The sequence below is a fragment of the Sebastes fasciatus genome, chromosome 20 (genome assembly GCF_043250625.1).
Source record: "Sebastes fasciatus isolate fSebFas1 chromosome 20, fSebFas1.pri, whole genome shotgun sequence".
Lineage (NCBI taxonomy): Eukaryota > Metazoa > Chordata > Actinopteri > Perciformes > Sebastidae > Sebastes > Sebastes fasciatus.
The window spans coordinates 4,277,931-4,296,842 of record NC_133814.1 but is presented as its reverse complement, the minus strand read 5'-3'; the positions used below and the strand labels follow the sequence as shown (position 1 = coordinate 4,296,842).

The 18,912-nt window shown below is 40.7% G+C and overlaps 1 protein-coding gene across 2 annotated transcripts; it reads left to right on the top strand.

Moving 5' to 3' along the window:
- Positions 1 to 7,480: 7,480 nt before the first annotated feature.
- Positions 7,481 to 9,394, top strand: LOC141758539 (dexamethasone-induced Ras-related protein 1-like). Of its 2 annotated transcripts, none has more exons than XM_074620071.1 (2): positions 7,481 to 7,880; positions 8,311 to 9,394. In XM_074620071.1, exons 1-2 carry the CDS (start codon positions 7,610 to 7,612, stop codon positions 8,841 to 8,843), a joined length of 804 nt encoding a protein of 267 aa, XP_074476172.1. In that variant the 5' UTR covers positions 7,481 to 7,609; the 3' UTR covers positions 8,844 to 9,394. The 2 variants fall into 2 exon arrangements, with proteins under 2 accessions (XP_074476172.1, XP_074476173.1); XM_074620072.1 differs by having other exon boundaries at positions 7,484 to 7,880; positions 8,385 to 8,605.
- The last annotated feature ends 9,518 nt before the right edge of the window (positions 9,395 to 18,912 follow it).

Sequence of the window (18,912 nt, the reverse complement as noted above, 5' to 3'; positions counted from 1 at the left end):
ACAGAGTAGCCTGGATTCTTACATTTAAGTCATAATCCAAAGAAAATAGGTCAGCTATTTTACTTTAAAAGGAATAGCTGGGGGTCCCTGAGTGTTTTGAAGTGGGGTTGTATGAGGTACTTATCCATAGTAGGTGGTCGCCATGCCCCCAGTTTGGCGAAGCAGACAGGAGTACCAGCGCGGAAGTAAAGCAATGTAGTGATGTGGATGGGGCCGGAAGTAAAACATGTTTTAGCCACCTAAAAAAAGCAATATCAGGTTAAGTGTACGCTATATTTAGAATATTCTCTTTGCTTTATTTTGCTGTCCAACAGCCATTTCTGGCAGGGAACTGAAGCCGTTGTATCCATCTAGGCAGCAGTAGACCAGCAACTCCAATGTTCTGCAAGGTAAAATTACAGTTTTTTCAATGGAGTCTGGTTGCTCTGGCGAGAGCATAGATAACAACTTCAGTTCCCCATCGGAAACATAGACAGTATAGCTGTCTCACGGCAAAATAAACCGGCAAAACTATTCTGTGTGTTTTCCCCTCCCGCCTACCCCGTGTGTCTCTTTCACTCTTTAAACTACGTCACTCCATCCTTGATAGTGCGTCTCACGCTGACGGCCGTGACAATTTGGTCGGTATTTGACGCCCTGGGAACGAGAACGTTCTGTCTCACCACAAGGTCCAATTGTTATCTGTTCTGGAGCTTTCAAGCGTGTTTTTGTCATTATTCTAGCAATGTGTCACTCTTTGCCTCAATGTGAATGCGGCACTTTTTTTTTTCGTTTAACTTTTCTTTCCACTATACACCGTCAGACGTTGGCCTTCCCGGCACTGATCATGTAAAATGAACCCTGAGTGAGCAAGAAGAGCAGCGATTTGTCAAGTATTTAATACTCTTATCAACATGGGAGTGGGCAAATATGCTTGCTTGATGCAAATGTATGTATGTATTGTATGGGAAATCAGTTAACAACACAAAACAATGCCAAATATTGTCCAGAAACCCTCACAGGTACTGCATTTAGCATAAAAAATATGCTCAAATCTTGCCCCAAACTGCATGTGATTATCATAAAGTGGGCATGTCTGTAAAGGGGAGACTCGTGGGTACCCATAGAACCCATTTTCATTCACAGATCTTGATGCAGAGGTCAAGGCACCCCTTTGAAAATGGCCATGACAGTTTTCTTTTTCTTTGTTCTTTTACAATTCTGTACTGACTGAACAAATCATGCTGAGTAGTCAGCTTGAGAGGTGCTGGACAGAGCCAGACTGACTGTTTCCTCCCTATAATGCCTTTTTATACTTGTAAAGTAGGTCAGAGTCACTGTGAAACAACTGCCTTGGCTACATTTTGTTCCTTTGTCTCAAGAACAGAAGTCTGTTATATGAAAATTCTCTACAACAGAACACCTGGTTCCTCAAGTTTCATCTGTCCTTGTAACTGTCTGGAGAAAAAAAACCTGTCCTCCAAACACCTGGCTTTTCATTGGAGTTTTCGCCGCGTAGGTGTCGGCGCTATCACATCACTGTCAAACAATATCTAGTGCTACAAAAACACCAGCTGCAGCCTAAAAGTAGCCAAGTTAACCCCACATTATACTTCAATTAAAATATATCTAAAAAATAAGATTGATTTTAGAAGACGTGCCCACACACAAAGTCACATCAATCAAGAGCCAGACAGTGGAATGGGTGCAAACTTATAAATATGTTGGAACAATTATTGACTCAAAGTTCAACTTTGAAGCTAATTGGGAAGCCGTGTGCAAAAAGGGGCACCATGCAGCGTCTGTTTTGCTTGAGGAAACTGACCTATTTTCACACCGACAAAACCACGATGACCTTATTTTATCGTGCTTTTATTGAATCAATCTTGTCCTTTTCTTTGGTGTCACGGTTTGGAAACGTATCTTTAAAGAACAGAACTTCTCAGAATCAGATTGTGAAATGGTCTAGTTAGGCTGATTGGTGAGTCACAGCTGAACTCAGGGTCCCTGTACACCAGACAGTTACAACGGATACCCGGCTCCATGTTTTAATGATGACTCCAAACCCTTTGCACAGTGAATTTAGCTTCTTCCTTCTGGATGAAGGTTTAGTGTTCCAAGGTATAGGACAAAGTGGCATTAAAAACAGCTTTTATCCAGTGAAAAAATATAAAATAAGCTATTTACAAAAACATCAACCAGCACTGACAATTGAGTTCCTCAATAACTCCATACTTTTCCAGTTAGAAACAGGCAAAATAATAAAAAATCCAAAATGCAATCTGTGAGTTCACTGAATGTTACCTTCTCTGTAACCAAACCAAGACAAGACTGCCTTCACCAAAATGTAACGTAACGTAAATTCGTGAGCCTGGTTGATAGCTCAGAGCTTTTGCCCTTTTCTATCCATAGGCCATCATTGGAGGGAGGAGAGAGGAGATGGAGGAGGAGCCCAGTTGGTGCTGAGGCAGCATGGCCAGTGCCCGGCCAGTTGAGAAGTTTTTTTGTTTTTTTTTGTTATATACATATATATATTTTTTTTTTCTTTTTTTTTCTTATAACAAAATAAAATGAAATGAAATATGTATAAAAAAAATGGGAAAAAAACGGATAAAATTTATTCAATAAAGAAAAATAAAGAAAACTTTAAAAAAGCCAACATAACTAGCCAAAGATCAATATCATGTGACTGTGTACAGTGTGTGTGCGCCTGATAGGGGTGGGGGTGGCTGGCTGTCAGTCAGATAGATAGAAGATGGAAGTTAAAGAATGATGGATAAAAGGATGGTGTTTAATAGGGTGATGGATAAAAAGATGATGTTTTAAAATAGAATGATGAATAAAAAAGGATGATGTGGTTGTATGTGGTGTGTGAACTGTAACTGGAGTTAAATGTAATCATGGGTTAATGTTGGTGGTGGTGGGGGTTGATAGTTATGGTGGTTTGTTTTCGAGTATTATGTAGAAAGGTGTTCTGGTGGCCCATTGTCCTTCATGGATTAACTGTGTCATGGCAGGGTTATGCATGGCTCTCTGTACAGTATATATCTCTGAGTGAGGATGTTGTTCTTTCCTGGATGGTTTTAATTCCGGACATGCTGTGGATGTAGAGGGTGCTAATATAGTGTGACTGCCTTCACCAGGCTTAAACTAATAGCCCCTAACCCTGGGCGTATTACTTACATAGAAAAATTTGCAATGAACAACATTCTTCAGCAGAGAAGACATTTATAGCCCCTTTAACCTAGCCATATTTTACATATAAATTCGCTCATCAAACTCATGAATGGGGACATGATGACAGGATGGACAGGCAGCGTTTCATCAACTGGTGAGTGAGAATAATGTTTGTGTGAATATATGCGTCTAGAAAACAGCAGAACAGTCAATTGTGCACCCTTGGTTGCACTACTGACAACAAGTTCAGGGGAGAGGGATATGTCGCGATGTGTTTTAACTTCTGAGTAAATCAGCAAGGGAGCCGAGAAATGTTTGGTGTGTGTGTGTGTGTGTGCGTGTGTATGCGTGTGTGTGTGTGTGTGTGTGTACGCTGCCTGCAGCCAGCGACGCAGCAGAGAAATGTTGGTGTGTGCGCTGCCCTCAGTCAGTGACGCCTACTCCGTCACACACAGATTTGGTGTCAAATTTAACCATTTTTTACCACCCGAGAACTGAAAAAAAACAATAATCCCTCCAAAATACCACATTAAGACACCAGGACCTTGAGGAACACCATAGAAAAAACCATGCTGTGATTTGGGATCAAAAACTTTTTGACATTTGGAGATTTCTGCAAGAATTAAATTGTTCGGTGATTGTATAGCGAGCACTTCTGTTCTGGAAACTGCTCAGAAACCCACTTATTGTCAATCTAGCTAGGAAAACCATACATCTTCTGAATGCTCTAGGTCTCTAGTTTGTGGCTGTAAAGTTTCATGAGGCTGTGATTATCCTAGAGGTCAATACAGGTCATTTTATACAGTGAGGTTTAATTTCAACTGGATCCACAGGAGTCTCAGCATTACAGTGATACACAATTTATGTAATTCAAGACTGTTCAGGGACCCCAGGATGCAGAAATATTCAAACACATCATCTTTAGAATAGGCAAAAATAACATACTGCATTCATAAAACTGCATGGCTTTGTCCAAAACTGCATGTGATTACCATAAAGTGAGCATGGGTCTGTAAAGGGGAGACTCGTGGGTACCCATAGAACCCATTGTCATTCATATATCTTGAGGTCAGAGGTTAAGAGGACTCCTTTGAAAATGGCCATGCCAGTTTTTTTCTCGCTAGAATTTAGCCCATCTTTGGAGCGTTATTTAACCTCCTTCCTTTACCTACACTCTAAAGCTGAACCTGCTCCAGCTTCAGCCCCAGAGTCTACGCTATTTGCTTTTCAATATTTCATGCCTGTTTCTGTGCTGACTTCGCAATTGATTTCCCATTGATGCCTGATCTGTATCTCTGCACTCTGCACTCTGTCTTTTATAAGCTGTCCGTCAGAAGTCGTATTTGCTCGCCGTCGGCACCGTTTGTTTTTCCACTCTCCTCTGCGACTCCCGCTTCGCTGCTGCACTACACTACACAGACAGTCCTCCCTCGCAGTGGCATTATCTATCAGCCAACTTAACATGAACTGACTGTTTTCACACGCCTCTTCTTCCTCATTACTGTTGCTCACACAGCGGGGGGAAAAAATACACTTGTAATATTTTTTCTGTGTCTTATGTACCTGTGATGGAGCGAAGGAGGAAGAGCTGATTGATGGCTGTGGGGAACTCTTCAGATGGTTTTCAAGTGCTTTTTCTTTTTTGCCTCCCCCCAACACCTCTTTGTTGCATCTATTTATATCTGTAATGAGCACCTTGTCCATTTTGTGTTATGAACTGCTTATGTCTTTTCTCTCTATCAGGAGGTTACATGCTGGAGAAAACCTATTCTTACACACAAGAACACATCATTCCTCTCACTCTGCAGGTTCCCCCAAGACAGGCACATACTTGAAACTGCCATGACTCATTAAACAATGTGTCCACACAGGTGGCCAGGTCAGGGGGTTACGGTGGGTCAGCGTGCAGATATTGTTTATCTTAGCAGGGCGCCTCTGGGAAAAGAAAACATTGAAGCTGGCCGTGAGCGGGCCGACGGCCGAGCAGCGTTGTACCGCTGACTCTGTGACGCACAATCTGTAGTTTGTTAACCTGATCTGACACCGACACCTCCGATACACTTACTGATTACCCCGGAGTGTAAAGGCTCAGTGGCCTGTCAAACTTACCAGGAGAAAAAAATGAAATTAGAAAACCTAAGGAAACCACTGGTATCAACCATACGGGAATGAGGTTAAATAACGCTCCCAACGTACGCTAAATTTTGGAGAGGAAAAACTGGCATGGCCATTTTCAAAGGGGTCCCTTGACCTCTGACCTCAAGATATGTGAATATAAATGGGTTCTATGGGTACCCACGAGTCTCCCCTTTACAGACATGCCCACTTTATGATAATCACATGCAGTTTGGGGCAAGTCATAGTCAAGTCAGCACACTGACACACTGACAGCTGTTGTTGTTGCCTGTTGGGCTGCAGTTTGCCATGTTATGATTTGAGCATATTTTTATGCTAAATGCAGTACCTGTGAGGGTTTCTGGACAATATTTGTCATTGTTTTGTGTTGGTAATTGATTTACAATAATAAATATATATGCATACATTTGCACAAAGCAAGTATATTTACCCACCAGCAGCACCAGTCAAACCTCAAACAAACGAAAACGATGTAGAAAAAATGATGTAAATATCGCATGTTATGTTTACTCCATGTATTAATATGATGAAGGTTTAGAGTCTCCATTGCTCCACTTTTCGTCTCTTCGGTGGAGCGGAAGCCCGAGTGATGTTTGAGACATGATTTATGTAGAAAGTCAGTTTTTTATTGCACTTTGTCACACTTTCAGCCTCCCTTTTCATCTCACTTCTGCACAGTTACAACTCCCCTCCACACCAGAGTCCCTGCAGACTAAACTGCATTTTCACATTTTCATCATTTGGTGCCACAAAGTTAATAAGTTGTTCTTCACACCCGACTGAATGAGCCACATTAAAGCAGCAAACAATCAAGTTTTCACTTTACAGAGACTCCATTCAGTTTTATGAAGCGCTACTGAAAAATAAGGAAAACAGCTCTGTTCCCACCTCCATTCACACATCTTTTTCTTTTGTAATGACTGTTGTTCATTACAGATACATGTTTTTCTTTGCATTAGCCACCTGTGATAAATAAAAAATAAATCTCTTGAATACAATTATTCTGTTGGATAAATCATTTATATTCAAAACTCAAAAACTAATCTGAATCTCTAAGTGTGCTGAATAATACATTGCAAAGCCAGTTTCTTTTGGAAAAAAATAATTGCTACAAACCACCAAAATGTAGCACAGCACAGCATGAAATGGAAAAACATCTGCTCCAGTGAAGACTGGGACTATATAAAATAATAAACACGCTCTACCTCTTATTTATTTATTTATTTTTTCTTTTAGTCTAAGTGTCTTCTTAATTTTTTCACTTTTTTTTGTTGAGGTTTTAAAGTCATTTTATCACATTGTCGTGTTTGTTATGTGCATTTAAAAACAAAAATCTCTCATACGCAGTCCACACTAAACAAAGAGATGGCAGACTGCTTATATTCTGATCCATGCACACAGACACAAAGCTCCTCCACTGTGTGTGTTTTTTTTCCTTCCAGGTAAATGTATGCCTTTCATGTGGAGATAAAAAATTGAACTCTTAGTGCTCCCTTTTGGTCACTTCGGTAACTGCAGCGTCTCAATCCTCAACTACTCCACTTCTTTCTGCCTGGTGACACGAAGCTGCAGCAGTTCCTGAGAATGTGAATGCATTCATTCATTCATTCATTCATGAATGCAACTTTATATGCAATAGCAGTGAATGCACAACTGTAGCCTAATCTTAAAGTGCAAATATGTGTTCAGTGTATTATTTTTTGCAAGCATGAGAATAAACTACTGTTTGTTATAATAAAAAAAAAAACACTTTAAAGGCCACTTGTTGATCCACGATCAGTGATGACATGGAGTAAAACTGTCTTGCAACATATTTGCTCTGTCTGGAAGAACTCACATCCGCTGTTGAGGTTTTATATTATGAGAAAATGTCCAAGGGTGACCCTGTTTTGTTGTTTTTGTGCCAAACCGGGTTAAATGCCGGATGATGAAGTCAATTATTCACTTGGTGCAACTCCGTGGGAGTTATTATTTGTCCCTTAAACTTGTACAATGTGGTTTCTTTGGAGGAGTCTGCTGCTCACTGTTTCCCAGTCTAGTCTTCAGTAGAAATGTCAGACTGACGCACCAGTGGGAGATTGGTCCGCTTCTCCCAGCTCTCAATGAAGTTCCTCCTCACTGAGCTGTGACGTGGAGGAGGAGGAGGAGGAGCAGCGCGCAGAGGCGCATAAATACAGGACTCCAGTCCGGAGCTCAGACACAAAACACACAGCAGAGCAAACAGCAACCATCTCCACTGACTGACTGCTCCACCGCTCTTTTTACGCACTCTATCTCGATCCAAGGGAGAAAAAAAAAGCAGTCCAAGTATATCAACATGATTAAGAAGATGTCTCCCTCCGAGAGCGATTTCGACATCCCAGCCAAGAACTGTTACAGGATGGTGATTCTGGGATCCACCAAAGTCGGTAAAACGGCCATCGTGTCCCGTTTCCTGAACGGGAGGTTCGAGGAGCAGTACACGCCGACCATCGAGGACTTTCACAGGAAACTGTACAGCATCAAGGGAGACGTTTACCAGCTGGACATACTGGACACATCAGGGAACCACCCATTCCCAGCCATGAGGAGACTGTCCATACTCACAGGTAATTATCCACAGCTTGATGAATAGTTGTAGAGAATTAGATGGTGCAAAAAAGTGCGTTTTTTAAATGCTGCAAAGAGCACTGCATCCATGCGTAAAGTCGCACTTTGGCCATGCGTAAAGGCGCACTTTTTTGTGATTTGTGCCTATTTTATTTTTTTTTTAACTTGAAGAAACCTCCGATTTATACTATGGAAGCTCATTTCTGCCAGGAAAAGAAAAGAAAAAAACATGATTAAATTAGAAATTATAATAAATGAAAAAAATCATGATAAATCAAAACTGTCAATATTATGAGATACTATGCATAAAGGCACACTTTATGCCTGGATGCAGTGTGCACCAGTAGGCTTAGAAAACACACATGTTGCATCTCTTTGCTCTTTGTCTAGAAGTTAACCCAAACATCCCTCTCTCTCTGTTCCTCCCAGGTGACGTGTTCATCCTTGTCTTCAGCCTGGACAACCGCGACTCCTTCCAGGAGGTGCAGCGGCTCAAGCGGCAGATCTTCGAGACCAAGTCGTGCCTCAAGAACAAGATCAAGGAGCACATCGACGTGCCCCTGGTCATCTGCGGCAACAAGGGTGACCGGGAGTTCTACCGGGAGGTGCAGCAGGAGGAGATCGAGCAGCTGGTGGCCGGCGAAGACGAGAAGTGCGCCTACTTCGAGATCTCCGCCAAGCGCAACGAGAACGTGGACAAGATGTTCCAGACTCTGTTCACCATGGCCAAGCTGCCACACGAGATGAGCCCCGACCTGCACCGCAAAGTGTCTGTGCAGTACTGCGACATGCTGCACAGGAAGTCCATGAAGAACAAGAAGATGAAAGGAATCGGGGAGGCGTTCGGCATTGTGACGCCGTGCGCACGGAGACCCAGCGTGCACAGCGACCTCATGTACATTAAGGAGAAGGCCATAGGAGGCGGCCAGGGCAAGGACAAAGAGAGATGCTCAATTAGTTAAAAGAAAGGAACGCGAAGTATAAACTCGACACGAAATCTTTGAGATGAGAAGGAGCCTGGTGCGTCAAGCTTTGAGAGGCGACCCGTGCTGCCGGCTGCCTCAAACTGACACGGGGAGGCGTGGAGACGCCGCGGGGCCGCCGCCGCCACCGCCGTGCGCTCTGACGCAGCGCCGTCTCCACTCTGGAGACACACTGACTGAAACTAGACACGCTGAGTCCGCTTGAGCTGCCAATAAAAAAAAAAAAGACATTTGAGAATGTTTTGCTTGTTCTGTCAACCAGAGCGCCTCAATGTGTGAAGTGGCTTAAGACTCGCGCAAAATGTGTTTTGTTGACGTCATGCCTTTTTACAGATGCCAGAGGTGGAGAGAAAAAAGAGACTCTTTAGACCTCAGAAGGGGCAATGTTGTTGGGGGGGGAAACAATGTTGTTTACATCTATTTTATAACGGCTACTTGAATGTTTCATTGTAATCTCTTTTTTAAATGTGAATGTATATTTATTGCAAAGAAGTCAAAGAAAATCTTAATTTAATAAAAACAAACTAAAACATATTTTTTGGATTGTTTCTCGTTCCTTCTGTCTTAACTTCACTCTACACTGTTCTTTACACAGCACCTGCTATTCACTTCATTTCTAACAGCATGCAGTGAACACAACACACACACACTGCTGCAACCATGCACTTGTGCAGAATAAGCATCAGTGGGCCAAATAACAGACACCTCTCAGCATGTCTCATTGCTGTAATGCAACTATCCCCCCAAATGTGCAGCTATATACTGCAGAATATAACAAACACCCTCAGATCATACCACTTCAGATCTGTATGTGCACCTGGATCCAAACAGACGTATAACATTCATCAAATAAAGAAAATACAGCACAGAGAAACTGGCTTAATTGTTCCGAGAAAGCATGCAGGCCTTTCGTGGTTGTTTGAACAGTATCCGATGATGTTTGACAGATATGAAACCATAATATTGGTACCACCAGGGGTTAGAAATCCAATCTGTTTGCACAACTGTGACTCCACGTTTAGTAAAACAACCCAAATCCAAAGCCTTTAAGGGATAGTTTGGGTGTTTTAAAGTGGGGTTTTATGAGATGCATAGTTAGTGTAGTACCTACAGTAGAAGGTGGTTGGAATGCCCCCAGTTTGGAGAAACAGACAGGAGTACGGGCACAGAAAATAAAGCAATGTACTGCTGCGGACGGGGCCGGCAGCAAAACGTATTTTAGCCACGTAAAAAAGAAAATCAATATCAGTGTATACTATATTTAGAATATTTTCTCCGCTTTACTTCACGGTGAGACAGCTATACAGCCTATGTTTCCAACAGGGAACTGAAGCCGTTATATATGATCTCACCAAAGCAACCAGACTCCATTGGAAAAAAAAACCTGTAATTTTACCTTACAGAACACACCCGCCCCATCCCCCTGTGTTCTGTGAGGTAAAATTACAGTTTTTTTCAATGGAGTCTGGTTGCTTTGGTGAGAGCACAGATGGATATGACTTCAGTTCGTTTTTGGAAACATAGGCTGTTTGGCTGTCTAACATTTAGCTATGTTTCCGACCGGGGAACTGAAGCCGTTATCTATGCTCTTGCCAAAGCAACCAGACTCCATTGAAAAAAAATTTGATTTTACATTACAGAACACGGTTAGTTTGTTTTGGATTCACCAAAGTCAAAGTAGCTCAAACAAACTAACTGATCAGGGCAGCGGTAGACCAACAACGCCTGTGATCTACGAGGTAGAATTGCACTTTTTTTCAATGGAGTCTGGTGACTTTGGCAAGAGCATAGATGGATACAACGACTGTATAGCTGTCTCACACTTAAACTGATATTGATTTTTTTAGGTGTCTAAAATATGTTTTGCCACCACCCACATCCTCAGCAGTACATTGCTTTGCTTCTGTACTGGTACTCCTGTCTGTTTCTCTAAAGTGAGAGCGTGTCAACCGTCATCTACTGTAGGTAATACACTGACTGTGGATAAGTACCTCATACAATCCCACTTCAAAACATCCAAATTATCCCTTCAATGAATTGACCTGAATGAAGTGGACCTGTCCATCAAAATGACTGAAGAAGTGCCCATGAGCACAAAATTTAACTGTAAATTCTGAATACGCGTTAATATGCGTTAATATTCATATGCACGCACATTTAAAAAAAAATAAAAAACTAGCATGAATTGGCAGATTCTGCCTCTTTAACACTAAAATTATAATTTTTATGAGTCCACTCATGTAACTTAAAGAATATCTTTGGTATTTTTCAACCTGGACCCTATTTTCCCATGTTTTTGTGTCTGAGTAACTAATGGGGACAACTGTTTCTGAAACTGGTCCAGTATTGAGGGAGAATGCTGTAGACAGCAGTTGTTCACAGCCTGCAATATGGTGCTATTGGGGCAAGCAGGCACCGTGACAGGCTCACTTTCCCTCGCAGCTCGTTTTGCGGCTGCCGTCTGCAGCGTTCTCCCTCAATACTGGACCAATTTCAGAAATTGTTGTCCTCATTAGTCACTTGGACACAAAAACATGGGAGCATAGGGAAAATACCAAAGTTCCCCTTTAAAATGAAAAACAACTACTGTTTCATATCTAAACAGCATATCTATCTGTTCTCACCTGTGATTGCTATATGAGCTTCAAAGTTAAGATTAATTGGGTACATTCAAGGAAATAAAGTCTATGATTCCCTTAGGAAATTTGGCATCGTCGATAAACTCTGCTGTACGAGTCAGTGTCATAAGTTCACAGCAGAGATCCAGGTTGAAAAGGATCAACAAGTGGAGACAAATAAGCCCCTTCAGGAGAAAAACAGCACCCTGCAGGACAAAGTGAGGGAGTTCAAAGTGACTCACGTAATCAGAAAAGAAAACAACAGCCTTCAGAAGCAGCTGGAGAAAGAGATTCAGTCCAAAGCTGAATCTCTTTCAGAGGACCAGGAGGTCATAAAGCAGCTGATGGCTGAGAAAGAGACTGTGGAGGAGATCCAGACCCTGAAGGAAAACGATTCCCAGAAAGAGAAATCAGATTTCAAAGACCTGGAGGACCTGAAATACAAACAGACCTCCTCTACCTCCAGACTGAAGAGGAGGTCAGGCCCCGAATTAACCTCATCAAGCCCAAAGAAGAGCAGAAGGATGAGACTAGGGAGCAGAACCAGGACTTCCTCATTAAATTTAACCACATTTGTGACTAATGCTATATAAAAAAAAAAATATATATATATATATATATATATATATATATATATACAATACTGGTATTTGCATGTCATTTCAATCATCATCCATGCAGTGCATGCCGACATCTGATAAGGTAAAAGAGAGGCTATGATTTGAATCATTCCTAATGTAGTTGGCTAGAGTGTTTTAATTTCTCACAATCTAAATAATGTTACAACACCTACATTATATTAATGTTTTATATTGTACACGGTCCATTACAAATACATTAAAAAAAAAATACAATTCTGGAGGAAACACTAAATCGCTTAATTTGGGGGGGTAATTTCTTCCCATTAAAATTGTGACATATAAAAAGTTCCTCAACTTTTAAACAACGAAAGGTTAAAAGGAGACAAAAGGCTGTTTGTCAGTGGTTTCAAAAATAACCCAAATAGTCTGAGCTCCCTTGATACAGCTCCTGTTTTGTGGTTAGTTAGGGAGCTTATCATTGTGTTTTTGTTTGATGAGTTGTTGTTTTTTATAGTGTGGGCTTTTTATTTATTATTTTGGCCTTGGAGACCGTGACGCCTTTTTTTGCTACTATTTCTGATACATATTAGATGGTTTCTCTGTTAATAATTTTCATATAAATAAGCAGCTTTTTCTTGTTGTTTTGGACCTGTTTTTGCAAAGGTTGGTTATATGTTACTTCCTGTGTTCATCTAAAGTTAAGGTCGTAAGCAAGGGCTCGTCCGAGATATGGCTGTTTAGTTTGGAAAGTTTTGTGAATAATCCTACTTTGAAACTATTTGATAGTTGTAGGACAGATGACCTATTATTGCACATTACGATATTCTTGTGTCCAAGTCTTTGGCTAAGCGGGAGTTAAAGTCTATCATTCTGAATGTTTTTTTAGCTGAAGGTGTGTTTCTCCCACCCCCCTTGGTGCCCCCATATTCAAACAAACCACAGCAAAAGTGCCATCTTGCACGTGCTTCTGTAGCCTTTCGCCGCCTCCAAGGTGAACTAGAAACACGGTGTCCAGTTCTTTCTCCCTCTCTGTGACGCGTTCACCCCCTCGTTATCAGCAATATTCCTGTATACTGTATCCCGTCAATTCACGCACATGCACAGAACATCCTGCATTACCCTGCGTATGTGTGAGAGAGAAAGTGTGTGTAGGAGTCAGGGACACACAGCAGCGTACTGTTACACTGCCCTCCTCCTAATCAGTAATACCATGTGCTCTCCCCCTTGTTGCATTCATTATAAAGATACATAATTATGGTCTTTATTATCATGCATCGTTGTGTCTATTAGCTGAAGAGAAACATTTGTTTTTGTCCTTAAGAAACGTGTGCGTTGATCTCCAATCTCGGAGACACTCCAACAAAAACACAGAAATATATTTAATAAGGTCACAATGTTCGAGGTTTACACACAGAAAATCATTGTGGACCAGTCAGAGCATACATTTATCATCAACACACACACATCACCATTTGTACCAGCATCACAGGGAATAGAGGAAGGGCAGTGTCACAGTGTGGATAAGAACAGGGTGTACCAAATAATGCAGCAGCAGAACAATGAGAGGATTAGTATGCATTCTTCTTCGGAATGGCTAAGTAAATATCGTTATCTGAAAATATTTCAATATCGCTGGCGTAGATGAGGGACGGCCTGACAAAGTCTCTGCTACATTATGCCTCAATCGAAGGAAATGCAAAGTATAGGCCACATTCTGCACTGCTGTTATTGTTTTATACAGACACCACAATAAAACACTGTGACATGAGCACAATTTTAGTTTTCATCAAATGCAGGTCAGACAGTCAGACTTAACCAAACATATTCTATACCGGCTGTTCTCATACAGCGTGTGTAGCTATGCCTACGAATTATGCCCTCTAATTCATATATATCCTATGAAATCAATTTGAATGTAATCCACGTAATTGCAAACCAGCAAGTATAAAGAGCGATAAACTCGGTGTACAGAGGAGGTTGGGTTGGATGGGTTGGTCAAAAAACGCTAGACTTTCACCCAAGAAACTGTTGATTTATTTTTTTCATGTAACTTCCATACTTAAGTTACGTCACTTCTGGTGTTATTTTAACCCAAACCACGATCTTATTCTAAACCTTACGAGGTAGTTTTGTTGCCTACACCTAATCAAGTCGATCTTTTCCTAAACCTAACTATGTAGTTTTGTTCCCTAATCCTAACTAAGTCAGTCTTTTCCTAAACCTAACTATGTAGTTTTGTTCCCTAAACCTAACTAAGTCGATCTTTTCCTAAACCTAACTAGGTAGTTTTGTTCCTTAAACCTAACTAGGTCGATCGTTTCCTAAACCTAACTAAGTAATTTTGTTCCCTAAACCTAACTAAGTCGATCTTTTCCTAAACCCAACTAAGTAGTTTTGTTGCCTAAACCTAATCAAGTTTTTTCAGAAGAAGACAGAAATTTATTTCAAAAGACTGGAGAGGAAATTGACACATGCATCACATGTTGCTGCACATTCATAGGAAAACACAAAAAAAATGAGGAATAACTTTTTGTAAGATATCAACGGAGTTTGCATCCCGTGTGAAACCGACAACGTGTGGTTGTCTTCGTATTCAAAACCTTAAGTCTCACTTTCATTTTTCAAACGTAGTATGTGTAGCAGGCCCCTACTGACCCACATCTATGAGGCTTAGAACGACTGATAACGCACATTTAATGAGTTGATAACAGTGGAATTGGGTGGTTTAAAAATAGAAAAATAGCGAGCTATTGAGGCCTGTTAAACTTTAACAGGCCTCAATAGCTCGCTATTTTTCTCTGCTTGAGGCTAACAGCTCAAGGCTGCATTGCTACTGGCATGACACACCCAAATCTCTGACGGGACTGTCGGCAAACAAGTTGCATTGTGGGTGATGTAGGCACCTGGTTTCGACAGGGAAGATTGAAATAAAAAAGACCATATATCTGCTTCTGCAGGATTGATTTTATCCTTTTTTTAAACTGTCTATCGTGAGTCTCACAATGTTATATAAGAGCACACTGCTATATTGGTGGAATACAGTGAGCTTCAGGCACTTCCATCAGGAATTCCTTTATCACATCGGCCATCACTGCAGGAGGTGCTGTGTGTTGTGTTCTGCTTATTGCTTACTGTATTGTAGACAATATGCTGTCTGGCATTAGGTGGGTTTGAATTAAATAAAGCTATAGTTAATACTGACTTTAATAAAAAGTTAATACAGACACACACACACACACACACACACACACACACACACACACACACACCATCCTAAGGTCCTTATCAGGCAACAAGTGAAAACACCTGTGGGGGTAGACCATGTGTATGCAGGGTCTTTGAACTATCCAGCATTTTAAAGACTTTTGGTGCCTTCAAATGTTTACTGGGTTCAGGAGAAGAGTCCATATGAATGCCCCCCTCTATATTCACGACCTCGTAAGTGGAAAGACACCCCTTGATTTTCACTGCTCAAACTTAAGTGACCTCCACTTCTTAGAAATGTAATGTCACTGTAAAACCAAGAGCTGTGATAAAATGTTCCAAGCTACTTGCACTTTAATGAAATGCCAACTTTCAGCCTGACGTACATCATTAAAGGCACACAGGGTGAGAGAATGGAGACATAATTGCTATATGGGGGCAAATGATACAGTGAAGGTGCGTAGGATCCTGCTTATGCAACCCGATGTCGTAACTGATCTTCAGCACGTTACAGCGAGGTTGGGGACATCTAGAGCTGAGATGGCCTTATGCACGCAGTGCTGCTGTCACAGTTATTCTGGGAGAGGTAGAAGTGGAAACTACATGCTACACTGCAGCCTGGCAATCTGAGGAGTCATATCTGAGAGCTATACCAGCAACGCTTTGTGCACCACAGGAGTTATTTGGGATTACTTTACCCTAGGTGTTCTCCCTTTCCGGCAACCAATCTAGTGGACATCCTTCATTTCTAGGTCAACAAGTTCTGTTTATCTCTGAACAGTCCGGTCTGTTTTCATTGGTACGTCATTATTTGTCCCATATTTTATTTATTTAGTCTGGTTATGAAGGGGCGTTACAGAATGTTTGTCTGTCTGACGTTTGGTGCTGGGCAGATAGTGTACAATGCAATCCAGGCATGTAACAATAAGTAGAAGCAGACACAGTTTAGACTACTATCATTTTAACTGAAGGACCACCGTGAGATGAGTTTGAAATCTATAGAAAGAGCTATAGTAAGTGGACCTTAAGTTAAAGGTGCATTGTGTAGGATTTAGCAGCATCTAGCGGTGAGGCTGCAGATTGCAACCAACTGAAGCTTTTTCTGTGTGCCAAGCGTGTAGGAGAACTACGGTGGCAGACGTGAAAATGTGAATGGCCCTATCTAGATCCAGCGTTTGGTTTATCCGTTCTGGGCTACTGTAGAAACATGACGGCCAACTCTGTGAAGAGGACCCGCTCTGTATGTAGATATAAACGGCTCATTCTAAGGTAGCGAAAACACGATTCTTAATTTCAGGTGATTATACACTAAAGGAATAAATCCCCCTAAATGCTACACACTGGCCCTTTAAGATTACCATCGTCAAACTATTGTTGTCAAGGTTAATAGCAGTGAACCCACGCAGAAGTACCTTAAACTTGCATTCTTTGCAATAGCCAGCAGGGGGCGACTCTTCTGGTTACAAAAAAGAAGTCTGATTGTATAGAAGTCTATGAGAAAATGAGCTATACTTCTCACTTGATTTATTACCTCAGTAAACATTGTAAACATGAGTTTATGGTCTCAATCACTAGTTTCAAGTCTTCTTCAATACAGCATGATGTTCATTTAGTAAATTACTTCTGGTTCCAAAAAACCAAGATGGCAACGGCCAAAATGCCTCAAAATGGCAGTCCACAAACCAATGGGTGACGTCACGGTGACTATGTCCTATAATATCTATAATTATTATATAAGAATGAACTTTTACACTCATAACATGAATACTATGACTGCACTGTAGTATCTTTTCCAAAAAATCTGTTTGGAAAATCTTTAAGGCATATATTTTGCTATGCCAACTTTTTCATCTCAGCCAACCATAAAAACATTATTGCAATATTTTGCCTTTTTCCTTTCTGAAATTTCCAGTCTTTTTTTTTTAATTTTGCATAAGGTGGATGGAAATGTAACACTTTTTTTTGTGGCAGAATTACTTATCTTTTTCCTTTATGGCAAGAAAACAGGAATATCAGATTGTTTACATTGCATTATTTCTGCACCAACCACAATATTTATTCATATGCTTTATTTGCTTTAACATAACGGAATAAACAAATCATCCATGAAACAGAATTACATTCTGGTAGAATTTCTGCTATGATGAGCGTAGAAATCGGTCTGTGCATCATTTTTGAATGACAAGGCAAAATGCAAAATGACTTCACCGAGCAATGAAAACAGAAGCTGTTTGTTTTAGTGATGATCCCTGTTAATGCCTCTCTCATTGCTGGAAAAAGAGCTCACTGCTGTGGACAATTTAATAGAAAAAAATCCATTTGGAAATCAAATTATTTGTTATTTTATTAATTGTAGCTTTCATTACATTTTTAAACTTCAACCTCTCAATTTGTCTGATTTCAGTGACACCAATAGTGACATCACTATCCAGCATGCTCCTCTAAGATGGGAACCTTGCTCTCTTGTACTCAATTGCATCCTCCTCAAATTAAATCTTCCAATAACCGACGAGTTAACTGGAAAACTATACAACCCCAATTTGTCACTGAGACATGATTTAATAAAAAGTAATCCAGGATGTTTGGTTACCTCTGAACCCTCAGTGTTATGAGTGATCTTACGTAACAAGTAGCTATGAATGAACTCCCCTACAGACTGGGTCGGCATGGACATTTTTGTAAGAAATGAGCATCTGCATCATATTGTCCTTCTGATATTTGCAGCTTTTGTGGCAGAGGAAGGAAAGAGAGACCTTTGTGTTCAGTCTGCCAGGCTGTGGACACTTATTACACAACACAGGGCTGATTGCTGCTACACCAAACTGCTGCCTCTTCAAAAAATGATTTACTGATACGGGGATGATGAGTAGCCCGGTCTCTGGCAGCATCAGTCTTAATCCGTAATGTATTTATATATTTCAGCAGAACACCACAGCAGATGCAGAGATGGCTCAGACACTGGCTGAGATCAAACTGATAGGACAGGCCTTGATTAAATAGTGACATAACAACATACTGCACATGCAGTTGCCAGTTTATTAGGTCCACCTAGTGCAGCTAAAACTAATGCAGTTTAATACAACAGCCCCAGGTCCACACAAAAAAATGTCATGGTTCATGTCCGATGCCAACGAGCACCAATGCAGGAAGTGATGTATAGTGAGGCTAATATATACATACACACTTTTTGATATTTTACAATATTTTTCTTCTACTCTATATTTATGTTTCTTGTACATATTTTTTATAGTATTTTTTCATATTTATTATATTTTGAAACCAGCAAGAGTACGCTCGATTATACAAATTATCCAACCTCCACAATTATCATTATGAATGTAAACAACAAACAGTGCTATTCTTAGTACTCACAGCTGTCTAGCTAGCAGCTTGTGGAAGACTCCAGGCTTATTATAGTCCCGTGACAGCCACAGATAACAGATTTCTATTTTCTTTTTTGTCAGAGTATTTGATTTATTGATTGCTGTTGGGGTGTAATGAGAATTTCAACTACTATAAAAAAAAATGTTTCTAAAATATTTCCCAACCCTGCCTTTAAAGTCGTCTCAAAGTCGTCCGTTAGAGACTGCACAGAATGAAAACATACCACCTTTTAGCCATGGTTTTGTACACTATACTGTCCAC